Source organism: Oncorhynchus tshawytscha, linkage group LG03, assembly GCF_018296145.1.
Source record: "Oncorhynchus tshawytscha isolate Ot180627B linkage group LG03, Otsh_v2.0, whole genome shotgun sequence".
Classification (NCBI taxonomy): domain Eukaryota; kingdom Metazoa; phylum Chordata; class Actinopteri; order Salmoniformes; family Salmonidae; genus Oncorhynchus; species Oncorhynchus tshawytscha.
In genome coordinates this window covers 38,210,631-38,227,950 of record NC_056431.1, presented here as the reverse complement: position 1 = coordinate 38,227,950, position 17,320 = coordinate 38,210,631, and the positions used below count along the sequence as shown (strand labels likewise).

The window sequence follows — 17,320 nt, the reverse complement described above, 5'->3', positions numbered from 1 at the left end:
CAATGGAAATAGATTTCCTCAATGATTGAAGGCAGTCGAGATCAGGTGGGACTATTCAAGCCAATGAGAGGGCATATACACTTGTGAACCACAGGTACAACTCCGTAGAACAAAAATATGAATGCAACATGGAACAATTTCAAAGGTTTGACTGAGTTACAGTTCATATAAGGATATCAGTCAATTGAAATACATTCATTAGGCCCTAAACCATGGATTGCACATGACTGGGAATAAAGATATGTACAGTTGAAGTCAGAAGTTTACATACACTTAGGTTGGAGTCATTAAAACTTGTTTTTCAACCACTCCACAAATTTCTTGTTAACAAACTGTAGTTTTGGCAAGTCGGTTTGGACATCTACTTTGTTCATGACACAAGTAATATTTCCAACAATTGTTTACAGACAGATTATTTCACTTGCAATTCACTATATCACAATTCCAGTGGATCAGACGTTTACATACACTAAGTTGACTGTGCCTTTACACAGATTGGAAAATTCTAGAAAATGATGTCATGGCTTTAGAAGCTTTTGATAGGCTAATTGACATCATTTGAGTCAATTGGAGGTGTACCTGTGGATGTATTTCAAGGCCTACCTTCAAACTCAGTGCCTCTTTGCTTGACAACATTGGGAAAATCAGCCAAGACCTCAGAAAAATAATTGTAGACCTTCACAAGTCTGGTTCATCCTTGGGAGCAATTTCCAAACGTCTGAAGGTACCACCTTCATCTGTACAAACAATAGTACGCAACTATAAACACCGTGGGACCACGCAGCCGTCATAACGCTCAGGAAGGAGACGCGTTCTGTCTCCTAGAGATGAACGTACTTTGGTGCAAAAAGTGCAAATCAATCCCAGAACAACAGCAAAGGACCTTGTGAAGATGCTGGAGGAAATAGGTACAAATGATCCATATCCACAGTAAATCGAGTCCTATCTAGACAGGTCGACCTGAAAGGTCGCTCAGCAAGGAAGAAGCCACTGCTCCAAAACGGCCATAAAAAAGCCAGACTACAGTTTGCAACTGCACATGGGGACAAAGATCTTACTTTTTGGAGAAATGTCCTCTGGTCTGATGAAACAAAAATATAACTGTTTGGCCATAATGACCATCGTTATGTTTGGAGGAAAAGGGGGGAGGGTTGCAAGCCGAAGGTAATGCTACCAAATACTGAGTGTATGTAAACTTCTGACCCACTGGGAATGTGATGAAATAAATAAAATCTGAAATAAATCATTCTCTCTACTATTATTCTGACATTTCACATTCTTAAAATAAAGTGGGGGTCCGAACTTACTAGGATTAAATGTCAGGAATTGTGAAAAACTGTAAACTGTCGACTTCAATTGTATCTACTGGTCACAGATACAGTAATAGAAAATAAAATAGTAGTGGCATGGATCAGAAAACCTGTCAGTATTTGGTGTGACCAACATTTGCCTCACGCAGAATGACACATCTCCTTCAAATTGATTTGATTGTGACCTGTGGAATGTTGTCCCACTCCTCTTCAATGGTGGTGTGAACTGGAACATGCTGTCGTACACGTCAATCCAGAACATTCCAAACATGCTAAATGGGTGACATGTCTGTTGAGTAAGCATGCTATGGAAGAACTGGGACATTTTCAGCTTCCAGGAGTTGTGTACAGATACTTGCAACATGGGGCTGTGCATTATCATGAAGAAACATGAGGTGATGGCAACGGATGAATGCCACGACAATGGGCCTCAGGATCTCGTCACCGTATCTCTGTGCATTCAAATTGCCTTAGATAAAAAGGAATTGTGTTCTTTGTCCGTAGCTTATGCCTGCCCATGCCATAACCCCACTGCAACCATGGGGCACTCTGTTCACAAAGTTGAGATCGGCAATCCGCTTGCCCACACAAAGCCAAGCATACACAACACCATCTGCCCGGTACAGTTGAGACCGGTTTTCATCCGTGAAGCGCACACTTCACGGATGGCCATCGAATGTGAGCATTTACCGAACTGCAGTCAGGTCAAGACCCTGTTGAGGATGGCAAGCACGCAAATGAGCTTTCCTGAGACCGTTTCTACAGAAATTCTTCAATTGTGCAAACCCACAGTTTCATAAGCTGTCCGGGTGGCTTGTCTCAGACAATCCCGCAGGTGAAGCAGCTGGATTTGGTGGTCATGGACTGGCATGGTTACACGTGGTCTGCGGTTGTGAGGCGGGTTGGACGTGCTACCAAATTCTCTAAGACAATGTCGGAGGCGGCTTATGGTAGAGAAATGTGCATTTAATTCTCTGGCAACAGCCGTGTTGGACATTTCTGCAGTCAGCATGCCAATTGCACACTCCCCCAACTTGAGACTTTTGTGGCATTGTGTTGTGTGACAAAACTGCACATTTTAGTGTGGCCTTTTATTGTCCCCAGCACAAGGTGCACATGTGTAATGATCGTGCTGTTTAATCAGCTTATCGATATGCTACACCTGTCAGGTGGATGCTCAGGTTCAACTCCCATACTCAAAGGATTGGCCACAATCTGCTCTCCCTCTGTTCATCACATGACTGGTGATGCAACGCACTTCCACCTTGTTTCCATATGGTTGTTCTGTTTGTTGCTGCTTGGCTACCTGTAAAACTTTTTCACTTTTTACTGTTTATAATTATTTAATCGAACTCTGTATTTATTAAGTTTACCAACGTATTTGTTTTGTCCTCACACAAAAAAATGTATGAAACTTTTTCACCCCGGACGCTTTATCTGCACATAGATTTGCAGGACTAAGTAACATTATGCCTTGTTATTGCAGTCGCTGTACTAACAATATACAGGAGAACTATCGCCTTATGGTAAGGATAGCCAAGGTGCAAGCTGGGCTTCAGACGTAATCGTTAGGCAAGAGCAATTTATGTGTAGGAAAGGATACAGCATCTGTGCCACAAGTCAATACAGGTAGTAGTGTTAATCCCTCTGCCCAGTCCCCGCAATTTTCTCACGGCTTCTGGAAAGAAATGCTGTCTGCATGCTCAACCGGTGTCGCTCATTCAGCCGAATAAAACTTTCAACCTGTTTTTCCCACTAAGTAACGAGTCGGAGTCAGAGCCCAAGCTTTCTCAGGTCTCTCCTCACCCATTACGGGGTCTGAGCCATCGAAGCCTCCCACCATTAGCTCTGACAAATTGAAAACCCTAGTCATTGGAAATTTCATTACCTGCAATATTAGACTTAAAAAGAATCATCAAGCAATCCTACATAGTTTTCCAGGGGGCAGGGCACCAATGTCAGCACCAATAATGTTAGAATGAAACAGTCAGAGGTCACCAAGAGCAACATAACTTTAGTGTGTAACTTAGCTAGAAAGATGAGTTGGTATTCAGAAATGGTCTCTGGCCCCCTCCCAGTTATGGGGAGTGATGAGCTCTATAGCAGACTCACACAACTCAATCGCCCGTTGAAAACTGTTTTCTGCCACTCCCAAAAGATAGAATTTTTAGATAACTGGCCCTCTTTCTAGGACTCCTGCACAAACAGGAACAAGGCTGGCCTGCTGAGGAGTGACGGACTCCATCCAAGCTGAAGGGGTGCTCTCATCTTATCTATCAACATAGACAGGGCTCTAACTCCTCTTGCTCCACAATGAGCACAATGAGAGATGGTGCAGGGCAGGCAGCAGGCTGTTAGCCAGCATGCCAGCTTAGTGGAGTGTACCCCTAGCTTTCCCTATTGAGACTGTGTCTGTGCCTGTTTACATTTTTTTTTAAACTATCAGCCTATATTGAATCTCCCATACCTCTCAAACGTTTTAGAAAAAGCTGTTGCACAGCAACTCACTGCCTTTCTGACGACAAATAATGTATAAGTAAAGCTCCAGACTGGTTTTAGACCCCCCCATCATAGTATTGAGACCCCACTTGTGAAGGTGGTAAATTAACCTTTAATGGTGTCAGACCAAGCCTGTGTATCTGTCCTTGTGCTCCTAGCATTTAGTGCGGCTTTTGACACCATCGATCATCACATTCTTTTGGAGAGATTGGAAACCCAAATTGGTCTACATGGACAATGTCTTGCCTGGTTTAGATCTTATCTGTCAGAGATATATCCGTTTGTCTCTGTGGATGGTTTGTCCTATGACAAATCAATGGTAAGTTTTGGTGTTCCTCAAGGTTCCATTTTAGGACCACTATTGTTTTCACTATATATTCTACAGTACCTCTTGGTGATGTCATTCAGAAACACAATGTCAATTTTCACTGCTATGTGGACAACAAACAGCTGTACATTTTGATGAAACATGGTGAAGCCCCTAAATTTCCTACGCTGGAAGCCTGTGTTTCAGACATAAGGAAGTGGATGGCAGCAAACAGAGATACTAGTTCTTGGTCCCAAGAAACAAAGATATATGCTGTTTGATCTGACAATTAATCTTGATCGGTGCACAGTCATCTCAAATAAAACAGTGAAGAACCTCTGCGTTACTCTGGACCCTGGACCCTGATCTGGACCCTGATATTTAAAGCGCAGCTTTGTTCCATCTTCGTAAGATTGCAGAAATCTAAAACGTTTTGTCCAAAAATTATGCAGAAAGCTAATCCATGCTTTGGTCACTTCTAGATTAGACTACTACAATGCTCTACTCTACCCGGATAAAACACAAAATAAACTTCAGTTAGTGCTAAATACGGCTACTAGAACTAGATCAATACAATTCAATCATATTACTCCAGTGCTAGCCTCTGGCTCCTGTTAAGGCTAAGACTGATTTCAAGATGTTACTGCTAACCTACAAAGCATTATATGGACTTGCTCCTACCTTTCTCTCCAATTTGGTCCTGCAATAAATACCTACATGTACGGTATAGTCACAAGATGCAGGCCTCCTTATTGTCCCTAGAATTTCTAAGCAAATAGCTGGAGGCAGGGGTTTCTCCTATAGAGCTACATTTTTATGGAATAGTCTGCCTATCCATGTGAGAAGACTCGTTCTCAACCATTTAGTCTTTACTGAAGATTCATCCTATGATTAAGTGTAGTGTGGCCCAGGCGTGCGAAGGTGAACGGCAAGGCACTGGAGTGACGAACCGCCCTTGCTGACACTGCCTGGCTGGCTCCTCTCTCTCCACTGGTATTCTCTGCCTCTGACCCTATTACGGGGGTTGAGTCACTGGCTTACTAGTGCTCCCTCCTGCTGTCCCAAGGAGGGGTACGTCAAGTCGTGCCAGGCTTTTTCCCCCAATATACTCAACTTTAGCGGGTTGAGTCACTGACATGATCTTCCTGTCCGGTTTTGTGCCCCTTCGGTCTAGTGCGGTGGGTGGTCTGTTGATATCCCTCTAGTTGTATGGGGGCTTTGCTTTGGCAACGTGGGTGGGGTTATGTCCTGCATGGTCGGCCTTGTCCGAGGGGTATCATCAGACAGAGCCACATTGTCCCCCGACCCCTCCTGTCTCAGACTATTGAGGCATAGATACTGGAGACTATGTGCCGGGGGGCTAGGGTCATTCTGCCCGATCTGGTGTAATTATCCTGTCTTATCTGGTGCCATGTGTGATCTTAGGCCCTCTAATTTTCCGCACTCTCTCTGTCTCCCCTCCCTGAGGGCCTGAGCCCTGGGACCTTGCCTCAGGACTACCTCGCCTGACAACTCCTGGCTGTCTCCATCCCGTCCACCTGGTCGTGCTGCTGATCCAGTTTCTGCTATTTTTCCCGTGGCTATGAAACCTTGACCTGCTCATCGGACGTGCTACCTTGTCGCACTGCTACTCCAGTTTGAACTGTTCTGCCTGTGGCTATGGAACCGTGACCTGTTCACCGGATGTGCTATCTTGTCCCAGACCAGCTATTCTCTCTCTCTCTCTCTCTGTCTCACACACACCCACACACCCACACACCCACCCACACACTCCTGCTGTCTCAAACTCTGAAAGACAGCTGACATTTACTCCCGGGGTGCTGAACTGTTGCACCATCTACAATCACTGTGATTATTAATTGACCCTGCTGGTCATCTATGAACGTTTGAACTTCTTGAAGAACAACCTGGCCTTAATGGCCATGTACTATTATCATCTCTAGCCGGCACAGCCAGAAGAGGACTGGCCACCCCTCAGAGCCTGGTTCTTCTCTAGGTTTCTCCCTAGGTTCCTGCCTTTCTAGAGTCTTTCCTAGCCACCGTGCTTCTACATTTGCATTGCTTGTCCTTTGGGCTTTTAGGCTGGGTTTCTGTATAGCACTTTGTGACATCTGCTGATGTAAAAAGGGCTTCATAAATACATATAATTGATTGATTATCTTGGCAAAGGAAAAATGCTCATAAAAGTTCAGAGAAATAAGCTTTTTGAGCGTTTAGAACATTTCTGGGATCTTTTATTTCAGCTCATTGAACTGGGACCAACACTTTACATGTTGTGTTTATATTTTTGTTCAGTGTAATCTCAAAGTTTTCCGGAATGCCATTGTGCATCCATTTATATCAGTACATTTGTAACAGCCTAAATATTGCAAAAATGTCTATTTGATCAAATAAGTCTCACGTAATTCGACACAATTCATAGACCTCCATGCAAAAAAGGGCTTATCTCACAAAGACTGAATTTTGGGCAGAGTAAATCTTCTCGCTTCGCCTCTTCATCTCTAGCGTCATGGACCGACTGTCCGGTTGGGAGATGTTTCTTTTTTGTTTCCACTTCTACTTTCAACTTGCTACAAATTCTTTATGAATATTAACCTTTTCTCTCTCTCTTCCTCCCTCTTTCTATCTCTGTCTCTCTCTCTCTGAAGGATGTGCCGGATTTTGGTCCAGACAGGAACTGGAAAGGTATCGCCATCTCTCTGCTGGTCATCATGGTCATACTGTCACTCATTGGACTGGCCATCGTTCTTCTTTCCAAAAGTAAATTTCTGGAGTTATTTTCTTTTACATATAATCTCAAAACCTGGTTCAAATCATTTCAAAAGAAGACCTTGGTTCTAACTTTTCACCATTCTCAATAAATGCAGCTTTCAAAAACAGACGACAAGCTACCTGCTTACAATTTAGTCTTACAATTTAAAACTAACACCTTTCATTTAAGTTAAAAGTTCAACACTCCATTGCCTTTCTTTTAAGCAAATGGAGGTTATTTAATTGTGAGGGAATACTCTGGGATGATTACCATTTTCAGAGACAATGTGTGCATTCGAGCGGATAACTTTTGTCAAGACTTTGACCAACGTTGGTCACCGCTTTTCAAAGTGTGTTGCATTTTGGGTAATAAAAAAAATCTGACTTGTTAACTGCATGACCTTTGCACATCCATGTGATCAAAGGTCATGAACTTTCAACTGCAGTCGATTATAATTTCGGGAGTTGCTCCTCACAAACTATAACTTGAAGTCGGAACCAAAGCATTATGGGAGACAACCTTGTGTTTCTTTTGGAAGCAAAAGGCACTACATGCTCATACAGTATATGGATGATGTCACAACCTATCATTGGTTATTATCAATGCATGTTTTAGGAGGATGACTATTTAGAGCTTAAATACATATTTATCCATACATCCTTACAATCTAATTACATAGAAATGATATACATTTCTAACTAAATAAATGAAATATCCCACTTGTAACAATATAGCTAATGTATTTATCTAGATGTTACTGTAATGTTGTGTCCCATGTTATAGCCTCCAATTTGTCTTGTCTGTGTTATTGTTGTCACCAAACAAATTAAAATGTCTTAATTGTCTATTAAGTGTGAATAAAATGGAATACATATTGTAGGCTATACAGTACATGGGTTATTGTAGGGGAATTCTACACTGGCAATTTTATAGGTTTAATCTGTGCCTGGGAAACAGGCCCTTAATGAGCACGTACTCCAGACACCAGTCGTGAGGTCAATACCAACAGCATTTGACCCCTTGGCATATTGTTTGGCATATTGTTTACCCAGCAACTTATTTGAGCTGATGTACATGTATAGTCTAATACTTTTCATATTGTTTACCCAGTAATTTATGTGGACTGATTTACATGTACAGTATAGTCTAATCATTTTCTGTAAAGTGAGTGTTTTGTCCTTCATGTGATTGAATCGAATTTTGTTTATTTCAGAACCCAGTGTTAGTGCTGTTCTTAACACACCGCGTTTGACTGAATTTTACCGTCTGCTGGAGCTAACGTTAGCAGGCTATCATGAATGACCAAGGGGATAATCCAGGGTGCGCTATGAGATTGGTCTCCTATGCGGTAGCTATGGATGATACCACTTTGGTCCAATAACTTGTATTAACACATCCAACCAATGAGAACCGGCGGACTACTGCATCTTGCTCTACACCATTCCAATGTATTCCTCCTCTGCCCTCTCATCCAGACCTGAGCCCCCTGACTTCACCGGGGGCCCTCCGACGTCCATCAGGCTCGTAGCGACCCTCTCCTTGTCCATAGTTAGGGATGTGGTGTTCCCAGAAGCAAGACACACTGCTTTCCTGGATCCCGTGTTTGTGACATAGATCACCAGGTCCCTATTGTGATGCAGAAGCACTTGAATGCTCACACAGTAGTCATTCATGATGGTACCAACAATATAAATCTTCATAAATTGTAGCAATTAAAAAATTACTTCAAAGGTTTCATAGACAGGCTATACCAACAATAGGTCACGGAATGGAACATTTTAGTTGTCTCCTCTGGCTACACTACTGGCTTAAATCCTATGGGTCCTCTATCAATTTGAAGTTCATTGACAATTTAGACAATTTTTGGGAGAGGCCCCAGTTCTAAAATAATAAAAATGATTATTTATATATTTTTATCCAGTCAGACAAACAGCCTATCCGACCACTCTGATGGTCCTAAAGCACACCGCTGCCTCATTTTGTATCACATTGCAAAAATGCACATTGCAAAAATGCCATTTCAGAATGTGGGGGAGGACATGTCCCCAGTCAAAGTTGCGCCCCTGGATCTGGCCATAAGCCAAAATATAATTGTATCTGTTGCAGGGATTTATATTATTGACAACCTTTACTTCACTACATTCCAAAATAAAATGATGGACATTTTACGCCTTACATTTTCCCTGACACCCAAAAGTACTCATTACATTTTGAATGCTTAGCAGGACAGAAATGGTCAAATTCAGGCACTTATCAAGAAAACATCACTGGTCATCTCTACCAGTTATCCCTAAATATTTCTAAAACTAAAAGCATTGTATTTGGAACAACTAAAAGCATTGTATCTGGAACAAAACACTCACTAAACCCTAATCCTTAACTAAATCTTGTAATAAATAATGTGGAAATTGAGCAAGTTGAGATGACTAAACTGCTTGGAGTAACACTAGATAGTAAACTGTCATGGTCAAAACATATTGATGCAGTAGTTGCTAAGACAGAGAGAAGTCTGTCTGTAATAAAGTGATGCTCTGCCTTCTTAACAACACAATCAACAAGGCAGGTCCTACAGGCCCTAGTTTTGTCGCACCTTGACTACTGTTCAGTCGTGTGGCCAGGTGCCACAAAAAAAGGACTTAGGAATATTGCAATTGGCTCAGAACAGGGCAGCACGACTGGCCCTTGGATGTACACAGAGAGCTAATATTAATAATATGCTTGTCAATCTATCCTGGCTGAAAGTGGAGGAGAGATCGACTTCATCACCAGTTTTATTTATGAGCGGTATTGACATGTTGAATGCACCGAGCTGTCTATCTAAACTACTGGCACACAGCTCGGACACCGATGCATACCCCACAGGACATGCCACAAGTCCCGAAGTCCAGAACAGACTATGGGAGGCACACAGTACCACATAGAGCCATGACTACATGGAACTCTATTCCACATCAAATAACTTACGCAAGCAGTAAAATTTGATTTAAAAAAATAGGAAAAAAAACACCTTATGGAACAGCGGGGACTGTGAAGCAACACAAACATTGGCACAGACACACACACACACACACACACACACACACACATTCACACACACTCACACACACACGACAACATATGCACTATACATACACATGGATTTAGTACTGTAGATATGTAGTAGTGGTGGAGTAGGGGCCTGAGGGCAGTGTTGTGAAATCTGTGAATGTATTGTAATGTTTTAAAATTGTATAAACTGAAGACCCTGGGAAGAGTAGCTGCTGCTTTGGCAGCATCTAATGGGGATCTATAATAAATACAAATACTACCTCTCGTCTGGCGGACTCATGAAACACAAATGCTTTGTTTCTGAATGATGTCTGAATGTTGGAGTGTGCCAAATATAAAAATGACTAACAATTATACCATCTGGTTTGGAATTTGAAATGATTTATACTTTTACTAAAGTACATTTTTACAATTACATTTAGTTTTGATACTTAAGTAAATTGAATTAAACCAAATACTTTTAGGCTTTTACTCAAGTAGTATTTTACTGGGTGACTTTCACTTTTACTTGAGTCATTTTCTATTGAGGTATCTTTATTTTTACTCATGTATGACAATTGGGTACTTTTCCCACCACTGGTTATTGGAGTTTTTACACTTGTAGGATGGACAGATTTACAGTGACTAAATCAAGAGAAAAATAGAGCCCAAAAAAATCAAGAACATTTAATTGTGTCAGCTAGGCTGGATTCTGTGCAGGAATAAAGGCTAATGCACTCACTATCGTGTTGAACTCGTCATGTTTCTTCTCGAATCCACAGGACATAAAATATTTATAGAGGTAAAATGGATATAGATTTTGAGACATGACATGTAGTATTTTCATATGTCAATGTACGCTTTCATATTCATTCAAAATTCCGGTTCTCACATAAATGTCAACCGACATTTATTTTCACAGCCTTTAACATTTAATTCAGCTCATGTCATGCTAATTTAGCTTTTCGCAACCCGCGGAAACAACTTTGAAGATGTCAACCGCGAAAGTTATGATAAACCCGCGTCGCTATGTCAACAGAGCTCGGTGCTCATTATTGGATGTATTACGTTTCGAAATCCAACTTTTTTGATATAATGGTAAAATACAGTATGTTAGAGAAGGACCCCACTGAACGATTCAGAACATGAATTATCGTATTTGTCTTGATAAAATGTATTTTATAACATAAGGAAGTGAAATGGCATCACCAAAGTGCGTTTTCACCCACTCTGGGCAGAGGGGATGGACACACTACTGAATGGCTCTGAATTCACTGTCAGCATGCAGTCAAAGCTATAACCACTTTTGGAGCACACTAGTGCTCTCAAATCATATCCTGATATGACAAAATATTGATAACTTAGCTAGCTAACTTACGTTTTAAGAAAAATAGTTATATTAAGTGGCTATCTAGCTAGCTAGTGATAGCAATGTTTGGTGGTCAGCTAATCACATGAGATAGCAAGCAAGCAATGTAACAAAATTATAATTCCGCTTCAGAAAAATCCTCCTGGTGCACTGTTCAATTATTTAGCAATTTAAACATTTATTTTTTTAAAGAAAGCTCAGTTTTTGCCACAGCCCTCACTGGCTTTCATGTGATTTAAATGTGAATGATGACAGTTTCTATCCATTGGAGCGCTGCGATTGATTGCCCAACATTCTGGGAATGGCCTTAGCTAACTGTCAATTGTGAGTAAAAGTGTTCTCTATGTCTATTTGAAGACTTTGTGTCATTTCTTCACAGATGATGGCGCGAAGTCTTTAGGCACCCAATTGACACTGGATGACCTCTTTCAACGAGAGTTCCAGGTGCATGACCCTGATGCTAAGTGGATCAATGGTATGTCTATTCAGTATATTCATAACTCTACATACTGTATCTAATGTCGCTCGTATCTGTAATAACATTGTATCTGTCTCAAATGTATTTTGTTTCCATTTGCTATGAATGCTGAGAAGCCATTATTGGGACCTGTTGCTCCTCGAATTTAGTCTCCTCTGTTGACTGAACACATCATATTTCATCAAATCTGCGTGGTATCTGCTGGAGACTTGTGCCTCTCACTAAATCAAGATTCGTAAACATCACCCATCTGCTCTTTAGTTTCAACAAAGAGCAAAGCCCAAAAGTAAACATCAAAAAGCTTTCAAAGAGAAATGGCACAGGCATCAAACGCTCTCAAAGAATTGTGTCCTTTGAAGATTTTTGAATGCGTTCTGAGCTGACAAAGTACATTTGTTTCTGCCAATTGTCTCTGGTGGTGTTTGTTCATCCGCATACCATTCAAAATCTGAATTTGAATTTCAATGGAAACGACATACTGTATATCTCTGAGGAACATTGTTCTGCCATTAGGATGAATTGTGCTGGCATATTCCGAAGCCTTTAAAGGTACCAAACTACCATCACTGCTGCTGTTTGTCTGACATTACATATTCATGCTGTTAAGGAATGTGTTAATGTAAATTTAATTTGGAGAGGCCGGAAGTGGTTAATCTTCTCCATATGGACATGAAATAGTTAACCTTCTGCAGCAGATAAGCAAACACATGAAATAAAATAAACTGTATTACACAAATTTGAACATTATACTGAAACAAACTCATTTCAAGCCCTATCGGAGCCTTAAAAGCAAATACAAGCCTTGAAAGAGGATGCATGAGAAGGTAACATTGAAACAATCACTGTTTAAATACCACCAGTGGAGTGTAAATTAATCATAGCACCAGCAGAGAACAATGATAGAATACATTACTGTAATCTATGGGAATTCTTGCTCCGTTGGGAACCAGCATTCTTGGTTATAAATCGTTCCCTCCTCATACATTCACTACTCCGGAGCCAGAACGGTCCGGGATGTACCATCTGCAACCATTAACAACTCAAGATCCGGAAGATCAGAGAGGGATTTAATGCGTTAAGTTGAAGCTTGCAAATCACTGCTGCTTTCACTTGTTTGTGTTTACAGTATGTGAAGCGAAGTCTGTGGCTAGTGTCAGAAGCGGTGTTGCAGATATGAAGGGACCAGACCAATTTATAACACTCTCAAATCACTGTATCCTTTCATCCACATTATCTGAAGGAGAGTCTTTTCAAAATATCATGAATAAAGCATCACAAATAGCACCTTTCATGACAAGGCACTCCACCCCTTCTTAGTCTCTCTGTCTAAGAGTTTGAGTTTGGCTTGTCTGTATAGGTGCTGTCAGCTTGTTACTTCACTCAGCATCTCGGTCTTCTGACAGGCTAGGACATGCTGCTGTCTCCTTGCGGTCATGCTCTATTTTCCACTCCTGAAAGATGGGGCCTCACTATTCATCCTTCAATTTCAAAGAGTGCTCCTCACAACTGCCTGAGTGCAAACCCCTGAAGTACTGCTAATTACTTCACTGACATTCTTAAAGGTCCAATGCAGCCGTTTCTATGTCAATATCAAATCATTTTTGAGTAACAATTATACCGTATAAAAAGTAAAGTCATAGCGTATAAAAAAATAAACACAGCACCTGTGATGGAAACAGGTCTTGTCAAACAGCTCTTACATTTAAAGGGCATTAATATTATTCACAATTTCACAGCATTATTCCAACCTCATACTGTGGAAATGTCCTTTGTGACACAGTATAAAAAAATACTTTGTCAAATTGCTTTCACATAAGGACACTATTCATGAAGTTCTGGATGAAACGTCTTTTGTCAACACACTTGGCAGATGGCAAGTGGATGTGACGGTTGCCTTGAAGGTACATCACAGTTTCTGAGCAGAGCACACAAAGCATTAGCGCAAATCCAAATGTGCCTCTGTGCTTTGTCACAGGCCTCCATAACATGTGGATTGTCTGACAAATTTGACAAAAGTATTTTTTTTTGCACTGCGTCACAAAGGAAAATACCAACAAACATTTTTGGGGTGAAAAGTATCAGTGAATCATGTACATGGGAAGATGGCATTGAACACATTGCATTGAAAGGGCACTCCATATGGTCTGCATACAATCTGTACAGCACAAATGTTGCACAAATGCAATACATAAATACCAGCCAACCACAGGTTGATTCAAGACTATAAGCTCACGGCGTGCCACAATATTTACAGTGTAGTAGGCTACAGTTGATTCAGTATTCTACTGCACAATGTCACTTACTGCAAACCAATTGTGAATCACAATGACAGTTTTATACATTCTTATCAAGTACCCTTAGAAGGAGTGTCATCTAAAAAATCTAACTTAATAACATTCTGGTCCCCTCTCTTCTCTTGTACCCTCTTTCTCCTATTGATCATAAGTCAACCATCCATCACTCTTTTATGTTTACTTGCCTGTCATTGTACTTTAATGTATTCTGAGTCATCTCTGTTTTATAGCCCAACGGCCCAAGGTTGACGCCTTAGAACTCATTCAATGACATTTACTGTATATGAGATGAGGGCTTTGTAATGATATTGGTCCGTCAAAAGCATTAATGAAATCCTGGACTCCCCAGATTGTAAAATTGGCCAGAGATGAAAGATATTGGCCGAAACTCCCATCACATTTGTTCCTGTTGATGTGAAATAATACTGAGCCAAGTTGTCACTGATACTCTCTAAGTGAGTCGGTAGATTACTGTGCATGTTGAGTGTCTCAATTCTTCAGGGGGGACCTCTTCGTGCAGTTGTAATTTCTCATTGCAATGACAAGTCATATTTGGTGCGTCATACAAGGGATGTCTCACATGGGATGTCATTATACAGGATACCTGAGACAAGTGGCTATGCTTAAAAACACATACTTGGCATGATGCCCATAATTGTGTATGAGCACCGGAACTCTTAGTCATTCATTGTGACATCTGTAATTTACTGGCAGTGGGCCAAGTTGAATGAATGAAGTAACTAGATTGGATGTAGCAAACCATTGTTAAGCACCTCAAGGGAGTTCATGAGCAAGGTTATCCAGTATAAAAACCTAAACAAACCCAGGCATTAACCATAACCCTTGGTCTCAGCCTTGGCTTCACTTTTAACCCTTCACTTATTCATCTTACAACCTTTTACCAAGGGTCCTCTCTCTTTCTCTCTTCCCCATTACTCTCTCTCCCTCTCTCTCTCTGACAGATGAGGAGATCATTTTCAGGAGCTGGGACGGTGATGTGTTCAAAGCCAACACGCAGAGCAATGAGACAGACCTCTTACTAAAAAACACCACTTTTGTGAGTACTTACCGTCTCAGTGCATACCAAATCCTCTTCCCAGAGAACTCACATTAGAGAGACATGCTCACCTTAAGGTGCCATTTGGCAAGTGGCTGCCTCCAGTGACACCTTGCCATCTTGTTTTATTTGCTACATGTTGTAGACTGGAATTAGACAATGTTTTAAATAAGTTGGAGAAGATAATACTATGCCATTCTTGTGGAATTTGAATACATGTGTAGTTCATGCTAATCCAAAAAATCATTATATTTCACGCTTCAAAACAACACATTTGAATGGACTGTAAACTGCAGATGAACAGTCACAGTATCTGTCATTCTCTTTCCACTCTTTTCTCTTTCTTACCAGGCAACATTTAAGGCATCCAAGTTTGCAGTTTCTCCAGATCTAAACTTTGTTCTTCTGGGCTATGACGTGAAACAGGTCAGTGATTTTAATGTGCCATTTCTGAAGAGTATCTCAAAATGATACACATCTTCGTAGCCTGGTCCCAGATGTATTTGTGCTGTATAGCCAACTCGTTTGGTTATTGTCATGAGAAACATTTGTTGATATTGAAAATGAATAACAACACAATAATCTGAGGTACAGTACAACATTTTTTTTCCAACATTAATGAGAATGACATTGGAGAATGAATGGTGTGGGCCTGTGTGTCTCTGTGGTCTCCGGTTTCCTTATAATGCATCCTTCAGTATTTCTCAGAAAGAGATGTTAGACACAACAGATGCACAGAGAATGAGAACAATAAAGACAGCGAGTGCCTGAAGAGACCTTTCTGTGAGATTGGTACCCTTGGCCTTGTCATTTGCGGTGGTCTCACGAGCTGTGTTTTGATTCTGTGATGTTCTGGTAAAGAAAGCTAATTCTCTGGACTCGTAACTCTGTGGAAAAGTAACTGCATTAAAAGGCGGAGGGCTTGTCTTCTTCCTCATGTCCTACCTGTGTCTGCTTTTATTAGGTTCATAGTGACGTTGAAATGTTTTGTAAATACTACTAGTTCACTCCCTGCTGACATATTGTTTGCTTCTGTAGGTCCAAACCGATTCTGTAACTCTTTACGTTATTCAGCTCTTTTTGAGTCTATATAGATATGGAAAACACTGTATTTGGATAGTATCCCACTGATGCATCTCTGAATGCTCAAGCACAACCCATCAACTAAAAATAACACAACCGTACCACAATTAGTAATATTTATCACGTGTCTGCTGCAACTTTGTTGGCATGCACCAACAAAAACATCAGCGTTAGTGGATAGCTTGCTTGGTTCACTGGATGGTTAGTTCTGGCACTTGTGGGCCAATGGAATGCCCACTGAAGGTGCCTTTGGTCTCAGTCGAGTGTGTTTATCCTTTGTGGTATGACTACATAGTGGAAAAACATGTTTTTGCCCTGTTTCTAACAGTTTGGAAAATAATGAGAGGTTGTGTAAATTTATTATCGTATTTTTACATTAATCCATTCAAATTCAACCCTTTCATTAACCTCAGGACAAAAGTTGTATCCGCATCAAAGCAATTTGTTGTAAACAATCCAAGACATTTTTTCCATCATTGTACAAAAATAACTGTTGTTCAAAGAGAAAGCAATTATCGTTTAACGTAAGCCGATAGGCTACGGGCTCGATAGATATCAAATCAAAATTGTATTTGTTTGATGTGCAATTGAAATGTATTACTTGGATGAATAATTAGCAACATGCAATGATAGGGAATACTTTGCAATACTTAGAGAAAGCACATATTGCAGAAACCATCCGAAACAATTTCCCATTCTTGTGTTCAGTGATTTTCTCTTTCATAATAGGAAGAGGCTCCAGCAAAGGAAAAGATAGGTGGTATGGTATCGGGGAAACCTTCCTACTCAGACGACCGACCGCTTATCCATTAGTTTGGTTGCAAACAACAACAAAGAATTGGCTACGAAACGCTAGCGACATGGTTTTTGATCTTCTGAATGCAATTTGTTACTGGCTCAGTAATGACCTAACCCTAACTCAGCATCAAGGGTATTTCGCACAAACATATCCCCTTATGATGAAGCGGGTATTTTAATGGAATAACCAGCCGTACTTTGAGTTCCCGATATTTCACTTGAATTGTGTGTCATAGCCGACTACAGTCATAATGTCTCCAAATCTATCATTGAAAAACATTGGATGCCCAATAAACAGACAGCTTCAAAACCAGTGCCATTAACAAATTTCATCAACTGAATGCCC

At 40.8% G+C, this 17,320-nt stretch overlaps 1 protein-coding gene across 1 annotated transcript in view; it reads left to right on the top strand.

Annotated features, from left to right (window-relative positions):
• Window positions 1-1,849: 1,849 nt before the first annotated feature.
• Window positions 1,850-17,320, top strand: part of LOC112224082 (inactive dipeptidyl peptidase 10-like) — a 72,265-nt gene continuing 56,794 nt past the window's right edge. The window contains exons 1-5 of the mRNA XM_024387380.2: window positions 1,850-1,930; window positions 6,765-6,876; window positions 11,644-11,739; window positions 14,999-15,093; window positions 15,445-15,519. Of these exons, the coding sequence (XP_024243148.1) occupies window positions 1,850-1,930; window positions 6,765-6,876; window positions 11,644-11,739; window positions 14,999-15,093; window positions 15,445-15,519 (459 nt within the window). The remainder of the gene's footprint in view (window positions 1,931-6,764; window positions 6,877-11,643; window positions 11,740-14,998; window positions 15,094-15,444; window positions 15,520-17,320) is intronic.